Source organism: Ambystoma mexicanum, chromosome 5p, assembly GCF_040938575.1.
Source record: "Ambystoma mexicanum isolate Mex_15411 chromosome 5p, UKY_AmexF1_1, whole genome shotgun sequence".
Classification (NCBI taxonomy): domain Eukaryota; kingdom Metazoa; phylum Chordata; class Amphibia; order Caudata; family Ambystomatidae; genus Ambystoma; species Ambystoma mexicanum.
In genome coordinates, this window is record NC_090930.1 from 57,711,241 (window position 1) to 57,730,940 (window position 19,700).

Here is a 19,700-nt window from a genome sequence, read left to right on the forward strand (position 1 = left end):
GTTTTCTCATCTATGACACCAAGAGGACAATGGGAGCATGCTAGTGTGAGTTGTCCACAGCTAGAGGTTGAGAGATGTTGGATAAACAGAAGCATGTGCGACTTTATGTCCAGTGTTGGGATGTTCTGCACGGACTTTGAAAGCATTAATAACCAGCAAGACTTCCAGTGGTTCCAGGGAAATTGCATTTTTTTTACTTCCATTGGCAAAGCTTTGTGTTTGCCACTGTGCACGAAGCGTTGCAGAGACTCCTGTAGAAATGTAAGATACCGGTTTATCGTCAGTGGAGAAAAATATGAGTAGGAGAAGCAAATAGACAGTGAGCAAAAGAGAGAAAAACAAGAAAAAAAAAGTACAAATGTACATATATAACATAAAAACACAACAAAAAGGAAAAAATAAATATAAGTGTTTTTAGACACCATCCTAAAGACACAATCCCCACCCCTTATTTCATTCCCCCCCACCACCCCTACCTCTCCCAACAGCCTGTCAACCTCCTCCCTCTCCAGTGTCTAGCACAGTAATGCCGCGCAATTCGCGGTACTTTAAGGATTAAACGTGGCACATCCGGTTGTTTTTAGGATGGCAGCTATAGGATTGCCACTCTGGAGGAAAAGAAATTGGGCCAGGTGCTTATTGGTTGTGGTGTGTACACAAAGACTTGAGAGAAGGTTTGTTTGTACAGATAAATGTAGGAGGCTATGGTGAAAGTATGTAAGCTATGGGGCATGAATTCTGCTACTATAAATTCTCTGCTGCATTTGTGGGATCACTTTTTCGACATTTGTCATGATCTCTGCTTCCAAAAGGTCAGGGTTTTCCCAACTCCCTTGGAAGCAGATCCATAACCCAGGTTCCGAGTGCCAACCAGTCCCAATTGGGACCTTTTGGACCCAGTCCTGGCGCCAGTGGCACCAGGCTCATAAATATGCCCAGTCCCAGCGCTGGAAGCGCCGGGCTCATAATGCTTGGGTGGACTTACCTGCAGCAGACCATGCTGCTTACTTGCCTGCCAGTTGAGCCTCTGATCCTCTTCTGTTTGGAACTACTTTTCCTGTTGGGTGGGGCAGGAGCCACTCCCTAGGTTCAGAACACTGGAACTCTTCTGGAAAGCAGGAACTCTTTTCTTACCTAGGCGTGGCTGTGGAAGGAGACACCTAAGCACTACAGGAGGCTATTTAAACCACACCCGATGGATGAATCTTGCTTTGCGTTATTCTGCATCCTCTGCAGCAGAACGCTCATTGTGTCTTCTGCATCTGATCCTGGGCCTAAGGAAAAAGGCTTACCATCCTGAATCCAGTCTTCAGCAACACCTATAAAGACAAGAAAGAACAGGTTAGCATTACGGTCTTCAGTGACAGCGCTTCACTTACCTGGTCCATCGGCTGTCACCAACGCCTCGCGCTGCATTCCGGCATCTGAAAGACAAAGGCTTACCTACTCTTTGTGCGCTCCGGAGGTCTTCGCACTGCATTCCGGCATCTGAAAGACAAAAGCTTACCAGCTCTTCGCACGCTCCGGAGGCCTTCGGCGCTGCATCCCGCATCTGAAAGACAAAACAAGGTGCGTTTAAAGACATTGGAGAACTTTAATACTCACGTGCCATTACTCCTTTCCACATCTAACCCAGTGGGTATTCCGGCACCCTGCAGCCGCTCCGAACTTGTACCTGCAAAATAAAAAGACAGTTAGAGCGCATCGTGAAGCAGGCAACAAGCGCTTACTTACGTGCTTCCAGGCGCTTCCATTCATCACACGGGCTCCATCTTCAACTCACTTCAGCCCGTCATCCGCCATCGCCGGAACCCTGCAAAAAACAAGAGACATCATTACTAAAGACTTTTAAAGACATTAGAATTACTCGAAACTTACCGTTCGTGCAGTAAACGACGGACAGCAGTCCTCTGAAGTCAAGAGGCCTGCTCCCCTTATCCAGTGAAGAAACTGGTTACAGCACCCTGCCCCGAGGCAGATGGAGAGCACATGGTTCACTTACCTAAGGTGAGAGCGTTAACCTTTGGGGTTCTACAGGAGAAGAGAAAGGGAAGAAGAGAGAGACATTCAATAACCCAGTTCATTAATCCCATATTTTCTATCTGCAGACATCTTACCCTTCGAGTCAGACATAAGTGCACAGAGGTCCAGCCCAAAGAGCCAGCCGTGTGTTACACATCACCTTTGAAGATACGGTATACGCCCAGTCAAGACCGGCGCCTCTACGGGAATCAGGTGAGCGTTACAATTACAATGGGAATACCATATTGTGGAGTGTATAAGGTACGAGGCAGGCATAATGTTGTATGCATGCAGTGTGTGCATTATATCATGTGACGTGCTATGGTACTTTCTGCTGTTTGTATCGTGCCTACATACAAGTGTGCGCGGGAGCGCCGAGGAAAGGGTCGCAGAACGGAGGCCACACAGAGACATTGATTCTTCTAGGCCAGCTGACATTCACAGTGCTCAAGTGAATGACAAGGGAGAGGGCAAAGTGCAGTATATGGGAACAATAAGAAATAGAAATACATGCAACTACGGCCGGTGCTGGCAAGTGGAAGGATAAGTGTCGACATAAAGTGGTGGCTGCACTGTTAGGGTTCTAGAAAGCAGTCCACAAGTGCAAGGGTTGGCAGAAAGCTAGTGCAGGGGTCGAACTGTAGGGAGGGAGGTGGCATGGGACACAGATTATAGGATGGGTAAGAAACCAGTGCAGAATACTTTTTAGCCAGGAAGTGGGCATGGGAGAGGAGGGGAAAAAGAAGAAGTACATGGAAATGTTTTCAAGTGCTTTCAGAGCCTACCATCCTTCTCCTCAAGGTCCAGGGAGACAGAGAGCATGTTGTACACGGAGGCTGCAGCAGAAGAAACACATGAACCACCATCTGGTGTGTGTACAAGCAACTGACCCGGACGGAGTAGGATTCTGAAGAGGGAAAAGCTGGAGCAAGCAGATATTTAGGATGTGAGAGTGGAAGGTATTCAGGTCCAAGTGACCAGATGTCATTCTGTGTAATGCACAGGGCTTTTATTTTATTGTTCACAGTCACTGGGAGTTACTGCACACTTTTTAGTTCAGCAGAGATCAGATCCCTGCCGTGCAGGCGAAGGACAAGTTGTGCACTCTTTTATGGATGAGTTTCTGAGGACAGAAAGTGGAGGCGGGCAGATTTAAAAATAGCCTATGGCAACAGTGCAGCTTATACAGCACCACACATGTGCAGACACTGACCTTTTGGAAAGTGCCTGTAGGTTGCTAAAATACATTCAGTGGTGCATTTTGTGCCTTGTTTTATGAGTTATGTAGTAGGTGAGTTAGTGGGGAACACATTTGGTACAATTGCAGGAAGGAAAGAACAGAGTTACTGTTTCGCTAATGTAGTGTATGATATGGGTAAAAGAACACGTTGGAAGCACATACCAACAAATTGCCACTTCATGGTGGCAGGTGGGAGGAACATCAGTATGCTTTTTAAATACGTAGTGGATGCTTAGAAGCAGAAAGCGTGCGCACAGGCACTTATAAAACAGCTGTGCACATACTGCCAAAAAAATGATCATAAGTTTGTGTTGTGGTGATGGGTGCTTATAACTCCTGCAATGTTTTACTGCACTTTCCACTAGACGTGCTTTCCAATAACAGCACACGTGCAGCCTGATATTGTAATGGTACATATGAAATGTTGTGGAGAACTGACATAGTAAGATGCTGCAGTCTTGGAGGGCATTGCTGGATGCGCATGCGAGTACTTACAAATATCTAATAAGGGTGTGGTAGGAAGAGGATAGTGGAAAGGGAAGAAGGACTGTTCATGAATTGCTAGGGTGCGGCTCTAATGGTAATTTGCGAGGCACACGTGCTATATCCTGTGGTTTTGAACATGCTGGTCAATGGAAACACAGGAAGTTGCTGTTGCAACTGTCCAATGAGGTGGTTAGAGAGTGCGTCACAGGAAAAAGCACCCATAGTTTATTTAATTACTGTGTGTAGTGAGGCGGGTAGAGATGGAGAAATGCAAAGTTTTCATAGTGGGTGATTGCTTTGTGCTCGATCTACTCCAGTATGCCGTGGAAAGAGGCCTTTATGGCAGTTTGAATTTGGACAAAGAGGCCGCTTTGTGGTGCAGTGTCCCTGTCCGTGCTTTCAACCATTTGGTTGAAGAATGTCGACGAGTGGCCACTTTAGGTACTGTAGACGTTGTGGTACTGCATTATGGAGCGTTGCTTTTGGGTTCAATAGCTTGTGCAAGTGTGTACCGTCAACTCAGAAAGATGATGACATAAGTGCAGTGCATTTTTGCCACTACAAAGGTGCTTTTCTCATGTATACCACCAAGTCCACTATATAACTATCCCAATGAATGTTGTCGGTAGCCAGAGGTGGGAAGGATTCTTATCAACAGAATCTTATGTAACTTTTTGTGTGCTACTGGGATGTACTCCTGTAAGAATGAGAACATTGGTTATCGATATGTGCACGTTCTCAATGGAAATGGCATTTCATTGTCGCCCAGTGGCAATGACATTTGGTTTTCCAATCTACAGGCTGCACTGAAGACTCTATTGTAAGAATGTGAGACACAGACACCAAATAAAACCCATTATAAAAGCCCGAAAAGGGAGTTGTTACTGTGGAAGCTGTTTTAAAAAATAAAAAAAACTGCTTTTTTTTAAAAGCCACCACAACAAAGGACATCTCCTAACTTGGTTGACATTTAATCCCCTACTGCCACCTGTGCACACCTGCTAAAATGTCCAGACATCACCACAGTTGCAGGGTTGTAAGTGTAACATACACTCATTTTGTAAATGCACATATTCTGGTTGCGATTGTGGAGGACACAGGATTGCGTTATAAGCTGTGTGGGTGTGGAGTGTACGCCTAGACTGTGGTATATGGTATAGTTGTTCACCTTAACGCAGAGGGTGAGCTTATGGCTGTGTGTTGTACGAGTCACAGCATATGCTTTGTGGGTGAATTGCACATACATTACTTGACAGTGCATGAAAAACTGCGTCCGATGGGGGTTGTGTGCAGTGTATCATGGGAGTGTGAACGCTATGGAGCACCTACACTGAAGTGATTGCTTTTGGTTTGTCTGTGTGAGACTTTTGTGATGCTCGATCATGACGGCATTATTGTTGTTGATTGTGTAGGGAGCAATGGACACCATGTAACACGATGTTTAGTGGCGTTTGTGCTGAGGGGGTAGTAGGTCAGGCAATGATTTTGTTTCCGATCTCCTGCATAAATTTGGTTCCCAATATGCAGCCACCCATGTAGGGATGTTATTTATTATTTGGTGCAGAAATGGAGAAAGCGCTGTACATTGTGAAGAAGTGTATTTGTGTCCTTTTACAACTTGTGCCATTGTTGTACTGTACAAATGGGAATCTATCCTTTGACAGCACAAGCATTTTCCCCAACAAATAGCGTTGTTTGTTCTATTACTGCATTTTCCATTTCTGCACACTCTACACTCATTGCTTTGGTGCCCTTTTTGGAAGTATAGGAACAATGTTTCACCTTGCTGTTGCGCACATGCGCCCTTGAAAACACACTGCAACATGCACAACCATCTCTTTCAACAGCCACCTATTTCTACCTGTTTCCACTGCAGTGTTTTGCATAGTACCACCGTTCCTTCCATTTAGCATACAATTGTGTGGTGGGTATGCAATGCACGTCGCACTGACTCCCTTCATTGCCACTTACATTGTGACACTCTTAAATGAGCTTTCTTTGATAATCACGCACAAAAACCATTCTTAAAGGGACCTTAAGGTGCAGGTGCGATATTACAAACATAGCATAATTTCTAAATACAGTCTGCTAAAGCAACGTAATGTTTACATTGCCCTAATAAAAACCTATGAGATTCACTAAGAAAAAACATTGTTAAAGGGATGTTATGGTTAAGTTGCACTACTAAAAACCTTTTGCCTTTACTGAAAAAAGCACCCTAAAGCAACATTATGCTTAAAGTGCCCTACTAAAAACCTATGAAATTCACTAATAAAAAACGTTGTTAAAAGGACGTTATGGTTAAGTTGCTCTACTAAAAACCTTTTGCGTTTACTGAAAAAACTACCCTACAGCAGCGTTATGGTTAAAGTCCCCTACTACAAACCTATGAAATTCAATGGGAAAACATTGCTACACTTAGACGTTATGGTAACAGGTACAACCTAAAACCCCCAGAAATGTGCAAGTTATGGTACGGTACACAACCGTAACTCGCGCTATCACTGTGCACTGCAAGGACTAACACCCATGACATCAAAGATGACATCACAAATGTCATTATGACATGAATGATGATGTTGCAGCATTTTTCCATTGACTTTCATAGGTTTGTAGTAGGGGACTTTAACCATAACGTTGCTGTAGGGTAGTTTCTTCAGTAAATGCAAAAGGTATTTAGTAGAGCAACATAACCATAACGTCCTAACCATAACGTCCTTTTAACAATGTTTTTTGTTAGTGATATATATATATATATATATATGTGTGTGTGTGTGATATATGGTTTTTGATTACTATACTTACCTGTGATTTTTATGCTTAGTGTGTTTAGAAAGGCCTGATAAATAATTGTATTTTCATATATTTACTGAGTAACCTCAATTATTGGTTTTGCTCTGTGTGGACTCATTGTAGCCCTAGACCACTCTCACACTCTTTCTGTGACTGCTCCTCCACTTTACCTTGTATTTGTATTTTTTGTATTTTATTTATTTATAACGCGCAAACCAACAGGCCCGGAGGCATCAGGGCGCAATTTGTACAAGGTTACAGATATGCAGGTATAACAGAGAATCATTACACATGGGTTCCGATATGCAGGTCTAATAAAGAATCATTATATACATTTGCAAGAGGATATTATATACATATGTACAGTGGTTTCAGTGCTGATAGGTGAAAGTAGCGGTCGGCAAGTCAGGGTAGGTCGGGGAGAGGCGCGAAGCCGGCCTTAAAGCTGGTTGAAAAGCCAAGATCTAGTATTGGTTTTGAAGGTATTGAAAGAGTCTTCCGCTCTAATTGAAACAGGGAGGGAGTTCCATAACTTGGAGGCTAAGACGGGGAAGCTTGAGCCCCCTGCTTTTTGCAATTTAAATCTGGGGATCGCTAGACAGTGGGATTGGGCTGTTCTTAGAGGTCGTGAGGTAGAGTGGCGCGATAGTCGACTACCAAGGTAGATCGGGGCTTTGTTGGCTAGGCATTTGTGCGTGAGGGCGAGTGTTTTGAGTGAGATTCTCTGTTTGACAGGTAGCCAATTTAACTTACTTCTGGTTTCTGTGATGTGGTGGTGTCGGGGAATGTTTAAAGCAGCACGGATGGCGTTGTTTTGTGTCGTTTGAAGTCTGTTCAGGTTCTCTTGGCTGGTGCCAAGATAAAGAGCACTGCAATAATCAATTTTAGCCATAATGAGGGTTCTCGCTAGCGTGACGCTGTTAGACGAAGTGAGGAATGGTCTGCAAGCTGCGATAAGTTTGCATGTGTATGCAGACGCAGATCTGACAGCATTAGTTTGTCGGGTTAATGAGAGTGTTGCATCAAGGTAGAAGCCTAGCGTTTTGGTATCTTTTGAGACACGAATGATATTACCATCTATGTTGAATGACTGATAGGACGGCTCTAGTCTGCTCAGGCGTTGCGCAGTGCCCAAGATCAGGAGCTCCGTCTTGTCATCATTCAAGCACAACTGATGTTGGGCCATCCAGGCTTGGATGACCAAGTAGACGTCGTTGAGGGCCTTGGTGTCACCTAGATAATCACCAGTGATGGGGATGAGTATCTGGGTGTCGTCCGCATAGTTGGTATAGGAGACACCCAGATAGTCAAGCACATCAAAGAGTGGTTTCGTGAAAATGTTATAAAGTGTAGGTGACACACAAGATCCCTGAGGAACGCCGCAGTGAATCGGGGAGGGGTCCGCGGCTGCGGATGGGGCAAAGACTCTCATGGATCTGTTGCTCAGGAAAGATTTGATCCAAGCCGCAGCTGAGGAAGAGAAGTTGGCAGCTGAATGGAGGTGCTCGCACAGGATCTGATGGTTGACCAGATCGAATGCGGCTGAAAGGTCGAGAAGTAGTAGCAATGCTAGTTTGCCTTGATCCTTTAGAACCTCGATTTGAGTTTTAAGGTCTAATAATGCAGTCTCTGTCCCGTGTCTGGGGCGGAAACCAGATTGTCGTAGACCTAGCAGGTTATTAGTTTCCAAGTAATTCTGGATCTGAAAGTATGCGGCACGGTCTAGGATCTTGAGCAGAAATGGTACAGTGGTGATCGGTCGGAAGTTAGTGGGAATGTTAGGGTCTAGGGAAGGTTTTTTAAGCAGTGGGATAACCCAAGCGTCCTTCAGATTGTCCGGGACAATACCTGTTTGAAAGGAGGAGTTGATGAAGGCCGTGATGAATGGGGCCAACTCATGCGCTGAGTCCTTGATAGTAGGAGCTGGGCATGGGTCACCTTGGCAGTTAGTTGGCTTAATTCTAAGAATTATATTTTCTACCTCTGCCACAGTGAGTGGAGAGAATGCGAATGGTGTGATATTGGTAGAGTCTGGCAAGGGGGCCTTAGTGAGGGAATGAACGTGGTTGTCGCGCTTCAGGCTGTCCTGTTTATCTTTGATTTTGTCTTGTAGTGTGGAGATTTTATTTAGTAAGGCTGCTTGGATGTTGGCACACCATTTACTATCTTTCACGCATGTGATAGGGGGGGCGACTGGAGTTTCAAGCTCTCTAAGGATTTTAAAGAGTTCCTTGGTGTTCGAATCGGCTTGAATAATGCGGTTGTTGAAGGATTCTTTTTTAGCCGTGATGATGGCATCTTTGTAGGAGAGTGAGGCTAGAAGGAAACTGTCTTTATGCTCGTCTGAGGGGTGGCTTTTCCATCGATTTTCGGCACAGCGTTTGGCTTTGCGGAGCAATCTTAACTGTGGTGTGAACCATGAGTTAAGATAAGCTTGAGGTTTAGCCTTTCTAAGTTTGAGAGGTGCTATGCAGTCAATGGCAGTTCGCATTGTTTGGTTGTAGGTGTATGCTAGCGAGGTTGGATCAGAGTAAGATTTGGTGGCTGTGTTAAGGGATGGGAGTAGCAATGGGAGGAGTTTCTCCTTGGTTATATCTTTTTTGCTTCGAGTTGGGAGAGCTGGGGCTAAAGGTGACGGGATTCGTGGTGTGGCTTCAATGTTGAAAGTTATAATGTGATGGTCAGACCATAGACAGGGGGTATTGTTAAGGATCTTGATGTTGCAATTGGAGCCAGCTACCCAGTCAAGTGTTCTACCTTTAATATGGGTAGGCTCTTGGATGTATAAGGTAAGGCCAAGGTCGGATAGTGCGATCTCCAGGTCGGAGGCCACAGAATCTTTTGAGTCACCAAGACCTAAGTTAAGGTCACCTAGGATGATAGTTTGCGAATTGATCTTTGTATTGTTGAGGAGGAGAGTGGAGATTTCACTGACAAAGGTTGGTGCGGGTCCTGGGGGTCTATAGATTAGATGCATGGTGGCTGTTTGGTTGGGTGTGAGTGCTAGTTTGACAGACAGTAATTCGGCTGATGTGAGTTTGGAATCAGGTAACACTCTTAGGTCAAGAGTATTTTTGTGGATGAAGGCCACACCGCCGCCTTTGGAAGAGGCGGTGGAGCGGCCACATCGTGTGATGCCGTAGTTTGGCGGTAGGGCTAACGCTAGTAAGGGGCCAGATGCGGCATGAAGCCAAGTTTCGGAGATAGCTAAGAAGTCAAGGTCGGATGTGGTGATGAGGTCAGCTATGTCCAGTGCGTGTGCAGTGAGGGATCTGGCATTAATGAGGGCACCTTTGAACATGGGCAGTTTAACCTTACTGGTGGTGGGTTTGCATGTGGTGGGCATTGACAGAGATCCAGGAGAGAGGGGGGTTTGTTTCCTGGTGATGTGGTGGGTATGGCGTAGGCGTAGGCGGAATCTGGTGCCTAGTCTCTTATTTCTAAGAGAGAGGGGGCAGGGTTGGTTAGGTGTAGGTTTCCTAGCAAAGTGATCCAGCCATAAAGCAGGGTTGTTGAGGTATTGGTTGGTATGGCCTACAGTGGGTGCTGCCGGGCTTATTCTAGGTGACGCGAGAGGTCGTGGGGAGGCCGTGCTGGTGGAGGGCTGGTCCATTTTAACCCAGAGTGTGGAGGTTGTTACTGTAGGCAGCTGGAGAACTTGGGCGAGTCGAATGGATAGTGTGTACAGTAATGGGAGGAGTACACTGATGTGCATGATGAATGTCCTGGTTGCCTAGGTGAGAGATTAGAGCTGGGTGGCACAACAACCATGTACATAGACAGGGGCCAGCTAAGATCAGATTGGCAGTGAGAGGCAAGGGCCAAAGACTAAAAGGCGCAACATAAATCAGGGCAGAACACAATCAGTTGTGGTCTATTTGCGACCATAAGGCACAAAGACTAAAGGCGCAACATAAATCAGGGCCTTGATTGGGTCTTGGCTAACCTCTCAGTGTCTTCCCTGTATACCATGAATACGGTGGACTCCTAAAATCCGCCCCCCTGACCCACTCCGCTGGGCTCATTTTAGAAATCCATTTTAACAACAAGATATATAAAAACAAAACAACTACTGGACTGATTTGTACTAACCCATCAAAAGTCACATTTTTAACGCTTTGTGCCCAACTTTTTTCTTATTTTGTGCTAATCTGTAAAGTGGTTTTCACTGTGTTTGTGACTAAATGATGTACCTTTTTTTTCGATGTGAAAGTTAGTTTGGTCCAAACACAGCTTTATTTCTATGCTTAATAACAGTTTAACCCAAATTGTCCAGTTGGGGGAAGGGTGCACCTGCAATGCAATTGTTTCAAAAATTTCAGCCAGCTCCGTCCAGCGAGCACATTTTATTAGCAGTAGAATTTTTGCTAAAGTCAGGGGTTCATATGTTTCATATAATATTTATTGACATTTATATAATTTACATGCACAGGGAGGATAAAATCTACCCACAGAGGAGAAAATGTACACAGAGGATAGCACATCGCCAATGAGCCATGACGAGGCTCAAGTTTATGGATGTTGGAAATGTTTACCAGATGACACTGTACCTGGAGGACATTTCAAAGCTAAGGGTTCCTTCGAATGAATACATACATTCAGCATAAAGTAGATTGTTATTTTTCCTAAATACACCGTTCACAGTGGCATTCTGCTGGTAAAGTGCCACCATAACCTATTAATGTTCATCAAGCAGGCTGGACACTATGATGACACCAGAGATCTTCTAGACATTCCAGAATTTAAATGGTGATGTGGGGAGGACTTCTTGCACTTTAGTGTCAGCCCCAAATTCCCTTGATCACTCATATCTTTATTCTTTTCACCCAGTTCTTGCTGTTCTGATTCTAAACATGACAATGCTTTGCTGCTGAGGCCTGTTTTCATTGCATTTATATTTGTGCCTTTTCACAGCAAATGTCTGCACAGCTTGATTCAACTGTCCTTGCCGAACGGCGTTGTCGACATGGAGGCCTGCATGCTGGAGGAGGTCTGGGGCTACTACGATGAGGCATTGGCAGTTTTCAGCAGCATAGTAAGTACAAGTACTATTAAGTTCACTTCAACATGCAACTGACAACCAGTGGACTACAAGGACACCTGAGTTGATAGCTAACAGGTAACTGATTTTTACTCATCCTTCCCACACTTTCATCACAGTCAATCAAGGTGCCAGGAAATATTGTGAATCCTATTCAACTCTAGCTTTTCAGGGTTACCAGTCTGTCAGAAATTGGCTCAAAGAAGACTAAAAATAGATGTTACCAACTGGGCTCTCCAGAAGGCTTTTGATACTTGTAAAAATGAGGGAGGAACAGAATGCTCGGACAACCAAACTTTCATCTAAAAAGTTACTTTCTTTGAGTTTCCAAAGTGATGGGAAAATAACATTGGCATATATATATATATATATATATATATATATATATATATATATATATATATATATATATATATATATATAACCCAGGGTGGTTGTTTTCTGTAATGTCTGTTGAATCACAGGCAAGGGGACCTCTCCCGCCCATGTCTCTCCTGGGGTTCAATATTTGAACAGTTTTCTAGCAGCAAAAATGTGCCTGCAGAAGCCCAAAGGTGTGCTCAATGCACACGGTTCCTGCTGTATGTGTGGTTGTAGTCTATGTTGTACAGTGTTCGTGGATCACGGCCAGAGGTCATTAGCCAAGCCAACTGCGGGTATCCAGAGTCATCTGCATGGGAAGAGGCACAGACATTAGTCACTGTGAAATGTGTGGGGGTGGATTTACACAGCATCATGACAATAGTCATCATGTGCATGCATATGGGGCTTAATCCCATGGCATGTGCCCGTACAATGTCTGTGCATGCTGTGTTACTGGTATCATGCATTGTTTTGGCATCACATGTACCCTTTTGCATTGCAGCAGATGTTTTGTGATGTGTTTGTCGGTGGCTATCTTGTGGCTGTGTATTGCTCTCGTGCATGTGGCTTGCTGGGTTGCCTATCGGCTGCCCTACACTTATATGGCTTCCCTACACTTCTGGGGGCAGTGGGTCAGTGGGTCAGGATTGCGGGGTGGGTGTACATGGGTACATGGGTGTGGCACTGGAAGTGCTGTCGTTGTGTGGCACTTTGTTTGGTATTGCTTTGGATTATGTATGATGAATTGTGGTACCTGTAGTCATGTGTGTGGAATGCGTGTGGAATGAATTGCTGCTGTATGTGTTCATCTGCATGTCCGTACAGGTGTGTTCAACATGTGCATGCTCCCTGGGCTGTACTCTCTCATTGGTGCAGGAGCTGGCCGGGTACTGGTTTTGCATTTACTTATCATTATTCATAACCCTGACCCATTTGGTCAAGTGCTTCACAGTGCATATGTGCTGGCAGTTTTACTCACCTACTATCCAGGTCTGTTTTCCTCTGTGCCTCTCCATGTATCCTGGCAGTGCCATGTTCCGTAGGACCATTGAGTTGTGGGTGGAACCTGGGTAGCGGGCACAGCAGTGGTTGATGATGAAGTTGGGGTCGCAGGTCACCTGCACACTGAGGGAGTGGTAGTGCTTGCGATTTCAGTGCACTGCTTCGTGGGCCTCGGGAGCCACAAATGCAACATGGTTGCAGTCCAGGGCTGCAATCACATTAGGCAATTGGGCTACGGCATAGATCTTTGCCTTCATAGCATTGACTTGGGCTGGGGTGGTGGGCAGTGTGATGTATTGTCACAATTGTAGTCTCATTTCCAGGCCAGCACAGTCTTCAGACAGAAAAGTGAGTGCATGTGAGCAGACAGTCGAGGGTGCAGACAGCAGATAGCTGAGATCTGATTTTTTGTTTTATCGACTCCCCCCCCCCAGGGTTGTTGGTACAGTAATTATTTTAAAACCAAGATTGCTAAATTGACAAGTCTAAGGGGTCTGGTGGGTTCATCGTCTACTCCTGCAGGAATGAAGAGCTGTGAACTGATAGACGCAGGCGCTACAAATCACCTTACCAAATTGGGGGTGTGGGGGAGATGTGAACAATAACACAAAGCATTGCATGAGAAGCGTTTGCAAAAGGAGCACCTGACCGCTGCCGCACCAACGTCACAGTACAGCCCTGGGTGCATGCATATGTCGGACATACCTGGACGGATGAGCCCGTGTACACATACAGTAGTAATTGAAAAAACCAACATGACTACAGGTACCAGAATGTAACTTGCATAATCTGAAGCAACAACAAACAAAATGCTGCATTGCATCTCACAACAGCAACCATGCCAGTACCCCAGCCATGTACCCATGTACACCTACCCTACAATGCCGACCCATTGCCCCGGAAGCCTAGGGAAGGCTGAAAGGCAAACCAGCATGCCACAAGGCCACCATGTCAGCATCACATGTCACCGACAGACACCTCACAAAACATATCCTGGAAGGGAACAGAGTGCATGTAAAGGTAAAACCATGCATTATACGCGTGACACAGCATGCAGAGACTTTGTACAAACACATGCCACGAAATGTAGCCACATATACATGCACATGATATCCATTGCCCTTATACTATGTAAGTCCACCCCCACATGTTACACTGTGACTAATGGCTGTGCCTCTCGCCGTGCGGGTGACTCTGGATACCCGCAGGTGCCCTGACTAAGGACCCCTGTGCATGATCCACAAACACTGCACGATATACAGCAGGACCCGTGTGTGCATTGAGCATACCTTCGGCCTCCTCAAGGCACATTTCCACTGCCTCGATCGTACTGGTGGAGTCCTGATTTAGGCCCCTGAGAAAGTGGGAAGACTATTGCTTGTGTGGGCATGCTGCACAATATGTGCATTAGGAGAAATGGACTGATACCCCCTGTTGTGGACATGCCACCCCCAGAGGGATGGCAGAGTGGCCCGCTAGGGCCTGATAGACAATTTTTCTGACTAATTTCCATGGCGCAAACCATGCACCACTGTGTGACAATCACTTATGTAAATAAACACAACAATGATTCAATCAGGAATGTCCACACATTGATGCAGTTCAATGGTTTTAATGATAGGATGTGCCCCAACTATACTCCTTCCAACCTCCCACCACCAACTCAACAGCACACTATCCTCCTTCCCTCCTCCCACCACCAACTCCCCAGCACACTATCCCCCCTCCTGCTTCTCACCACCAACTCCCCAGCACGGCCACTCGGGGCAAAACGTGTCTCAATGTTAATTATATCCGTGGCCTCTTCCCCCCCATTCCAGCCTGCAGTGATCTTGAGCCCAAATGGCGCTGGGACAGGTGCCTTGATTTACCCTGCTACAACTCCTCAGTGGGTGTTGTTGAAATGGACGCTATCGAGCCTAGGCCCCGGATATGCTGGAATGTGACCTCCGTGCTCTGGCTGGCCTTTGCAAGTGCCAAGACCCCTTCCGTCATTTCTCTGACCCTTTGGCCATACACTGTCAGGGCGGCAGTACTGGCAGCTGCCTCCTCCCGGTTCCTTGCCATGGTCCACACAATCCTGCGGGTGGCCACTTGCCGGCAGTTACAGATCGCCTGCAGGTGTTCAGAATGGGTATGCCCAGTTGCGTCCATCTCTCTGTCGCCTCTCGATCTTGGCCAGCTGCAGCACAGTGTTGCTTGGTGGTGTGTGCCGAATTGGAGAGGGACTGTGCATTGGGGCTGGGCTGATCCAGGGAGCCATAGGATGGCGTGTCTATGTCTGTCTCAGGTGTGTGGGCACGCCAGCGTCGTTGAAGGATCTTGGGTGTTTGTCGGCCTTCTGCATCCAGTGACACTGGGCTGATGTCCCTCTCTGCCTCTACAGTTGCTCTGTCTGGTAGTGTGGCCTCGGTGTCAGTCCCTGCAGCTCTGGAAGTGGATGCAGTGGGCCTTGGGATGGTTCTGGTGGACTGCAGCCCATGTTTGTGTAGGTGGATGTGTACTTCCATGTGTCTTGTTTGCCATGCCAACATGAGGCAGGCCAATTGGGCCCGGAACATGCTGGTGTGACTGCTGCATTGTGTTATGGTTGCTCACTCACCACAATCCCGCTGGCACAGGGTGCACCAGCAGGGGTGTGGTGTGCATGGAAATTGGCTGCTGAGGCCTGTTTTCATTGCATTCACTGGGTCTGCTCGCATGTGTCCCTGTCCTCTGGGGCATATCATGCTGGCTGTCATTTGTGCATGCACTTGTGCTGGGTGTTAGGCAGAATCATATGCAGTACCGTTTGGGAACACCACACACAATTAAGACTACAAGTGACAGTACAAATTCACCTTTGGTACAAGCCTATACTACACAGTAAAGTGGTAGCGATGGCTGAGCAGCCAGAATTATCTCAAGAGTAAACTGAGCAGTATCAGAAGTTACACAAAGGACAGCAATCACTATGGTTCAAGCAAATACTGACTGAAGGTTTCTGAGTAAAAGAATATACATTTATTTACACATCATTTGTAAAAACAGATCACTAAAGTAAAGCAAAAATACATTGCACTCTTAATATACTACACAACACCCAATGAATTCTGTACAAGTTAAGCTCAAAATGAAGTGTGAGCAAAATGGCACTCCAGTAATTTAAAAGGGAGGAAAAGACAAGGTTATTCACAATTAAGCAGCACCAACAAGTAAGTAGGCAGGGCAATCTAGAAAAGGCTTGCTACAATGAGGATTTAATTCCATAGGCCTGGGCCAATGTCTATGGTTCAGAGTCTTTGCAGAGGATCACACAGTTCAGAGTAGTTTGCGGTTAAGTCTTTGTCAAAAGTTCAAAACAAAGTTGGTCGGAACAAAAGTTACTTAAAAGAGTAGAGAAGGACAAGCCCTCGGATTGGTGAAAGATTTCAAACACTCTCACCGCGGTCGGACGGAACGAACAACCGGGTTTGCACAGTACCTTTAGAGCAGAAGAATGCTGTAGCTGAGGCAGAAGTTCCTGGCAGATCCTGCAGGCTCACGGTTCCTGAAGTGACGGTCAGACTGATATGAAGGAGGAAGACTGGAGGGTCCTGCACTGCCCAGGGAAGAAACCAAGAGCAGAGCACAGCAACAAATAAAAGGTGCGCTCCTTAAAACCCAAGCAGGGTCCGGTCCTCCTGGCTATCCGGTTCACTGTAGCTGTGCAAAGCAAATTCGACCAGAGATGGGAGGCCTGGCTTGGAGTTTGGCGAACTGGTTGGTCCCACCAGCTGAAGGGAAGAAGATTCCTTGCAGATCTTCTCTGTCGTCGAAGTTTGGAGATTCTAACCTGCAGCAGGGCTTCACCGGGAGGTTCAGTCGTGGTAGTGGTCCTCTTCATTCAGCTTCTCTTCGGTTCTCTCGATCCAGTGGCGACTCTGCCTTCCAGTCCCAGAGACCTGTTTTTTATGCAGTTTTCCCCTATTCACACAGACTGGCTGTCAATCACACAGCAGGGTGGCTGTCCTGGCGGGACAGTCGCCACAGCCAATCATACAGAGTGTGACATGGGTCTCCAAGGAGACCCGGTGCAGGGAGTCTCAAACCCCTCCCTCACATCTTGTCCCCCTCAGACATTCAGGTGCCTAAGGACGGCGAACAAAGGAACCAAACCTGGTTTGGCGCGCAGAGTAAAACACTAGAAAGACCTTTACAAAAAGAAATGACGAATAAACCCAGCGGGAACCGAAATAAAATAAAAGGGGTCCAGCGGATTTAAGTTTGAGGCTACTAATTTAGCCTAAAACAGTACCAATGCTATTTTCATAGATCGCGGTAGGGAAAAAAGACGACTGCCACCAACCAAATCTTAAAGAAAGGGGAACGAAATAATGTTCCATGAAAAACAGACAAAAAAGGATAACTATTAACCCTTTCCAGTACTCTAAGTAAGATAGTTCGGACGGGGTCTGTGAATTTAAAAAGACTAATAAAGTCAATAGCAAATTTACATGTTCTGGGGGACAGTAGTCAGCCTCAGAAAATGGAGTTTAGAGTGGGAAGTCTGAAAAAGACAACCCTGTGTCACTGGACTAAAGGTGCTGTGTGACACACAGTAAAAAGATGATGCCTATGGAGTAGGTGAAGCTCCACAGTCTATGAACACAAAAAATGTTACACAAACACAGCAAAACACATGTAAGAGTGGGAAAAAAGGCTCACACTCTTACCAGGTGAAAAAAATAAATCCTAGAAATCCAGAAAAGCTGATGAGGGACTCAGTAGGCAAGGGAAATTAGCCATTCTGGAGAATTCTCCCTAAAACTGGGGGCATGGTTGACTCACCTCCTGCCTCTTGTCACCTGCCTCCTCACCTCTGACTCCCTCTAATCCCACCATATTCAGGATCGTGCTGCACTTTTCCTCCCAGGCGGTGAGGAGCAGTGGTTTCACTGTGCCTCCTCCAGTCACCAGGGACGTCCTGGTATTGTTGGGACAGCAGTTAATGCACCCTAACCCTCAGGCCATTCCACCGCTTCCAGCAGTCCTCTCCGCCTTCTCCGACGGCTGGAGAGACTCTGGCTCAAAACTCCCTCGCTTTCTAATCAAACCTCTTACTTCTCTTAACATGCACTATACAACTCTTGTCTTGCAGCGGCCAAATCCTCCTACTACTCTAACCTTCTCCAGTCTCAAGCCTCCCACCCTTGTCGTATTTTTCAAACTCTCTCTTGTCTTCTCTCTCCTCCTACTCCTGATCCCTCATCGAGCTCCACACTTTCTCCCTCTGACTTTGCTAACTTCGTCTCCTCCAAAATTCTCACCCTCCGGCAAAAAATCACTTCCCTCTCTGATTCCCCCTCTCATCTTCCCCCCTCTCCTCCTTCTTCCTTCATGTCCATCTTCTCACCTGTTTCCCCTTCCGAAGTCTCCTCCCTTCTATCCAAAGCCCACCCCACGTCTGCCCCTTCTGACCCTCTTCCCTCCGTTCTTATCCCCAAGATCTGCCCTCTTCTTATCCCTTACCTTACCACTTTCTTCAACACCTGCCTCTCCTCATCAACCTTTCCCTCTGCTTTCAAACATGCAACGATTATTCCTATTCTAAAGAAAACCTCTGCCGATCCACTTATCACTGCTAACTGCAGACCTATCTCTCTTCTACCATTCCTTTCTAAGCTTCTTGAGCGCCTTGCCTACTCTCAGCTCTCATCCTTTGTCACTACTTCCTCTCTCCTTCCTCCCTTCCAATCTGGCTTCCGTCCCAAACATTCCACAGAAACTGCTCTCACCTCTATCCTTAACTCCCTCCTCTCTGCTCGACATGCCAAGTAATCCTCTATCCTTATTCTCCTTGATCTTTCTGCAGCTTTTGACACTGTCGATCATCCACTCTTGCTCCACACTCTTTACTCCTTCGGGTTTAAATGCTCTGTTCTAAAATGGCTATCCTCTTACCTCTCCTCCCGTTCCTTCGTTGTATCATGGGGTGGCCAGACCTCTCTTTCCTTCCCTCTTATTTACAGTGTTCCTCAAGGTTCTGTACTTGGTCCTTTCCTCTTCTCTCTTTACACCTCCCTCATTGCCCCTGTTATCGCCTCGTTTGGCATCTCCCACCATTTCTATGCCAACTCTTTCTCTCTTTCTCTCTTTCTCCTCCTTCTCAACTAACCTTCACCTTAAACTCTCCTCCTGCCTCACTGCTATCAAGAACTGGATGTCCTCCCGCTTTCTCTCTCTTAACACCGATAAAATTGAAGTCCTTTTCTTCCCCTGTAACTCTCTTCCTCCTCCCTCTCCACCCCCTTTCATTCACTTTCCTCCCACCAATCTCCCTATCTCTCCCCAAGCTCGTAATTTAGACGTTCTCTTTGACTCCTCTCTCACCTTCTCCCAAAGCATTTCACTCACCTCTCGCACCTGCCGATACCACCTCTACAATATTCGCAACATCCGTCCCTCCCTCACATTCCACGCTACCAAACTCCTAATTTCCTCTCTCATCTTTTCCCGCCTCTTCTACTGCTCTTCACTACTCTTTGGACTTCCTGCATCTCATCTTGCCCCTCTTAAATCCATCTACCACTCCGCTGTTCGTACCCTTTGTCTCCTTTCCTCCCATGACTCCATCTCTTCCTCACTCTCTTACCTTGGCTGGCTACCATTTCACTTACAGCTAAAATGTTACTTTCTCTGCCTTGTCTTCAAATCTCTACATGGTCTTGCTCCTCCTTATCTCTCCTCCCTTCTCTCCTTCTACTCTCCCTCACGTTCCCTTCGTTCCACTGA

At 46.3% G+C, this 19,700-nt stretch overlaps 1 protein-coding gene across 1 annotated transcript in view; it reads left to right on the forward strand.

Moving 5' to 3' along the window:
* TEX11 (testis expressed 11) overlaps positions 1-19,700 on the forward strand; it is a 3,096,519-nt gene that overhangs the window by 3,008,423 nt on the left and 68,396 nt on the right. Inside the window, exon 28 of the mRNA XM_069612434.1 lies at positions 11,456-11,576. Coding sequence (XP_069468535.1) covers positions 11,456-11,576 — 121 coding nt within the window. The remainder of the gene's footprint in view (positions 1-11,455; positions 11,577-19,700) is intronic.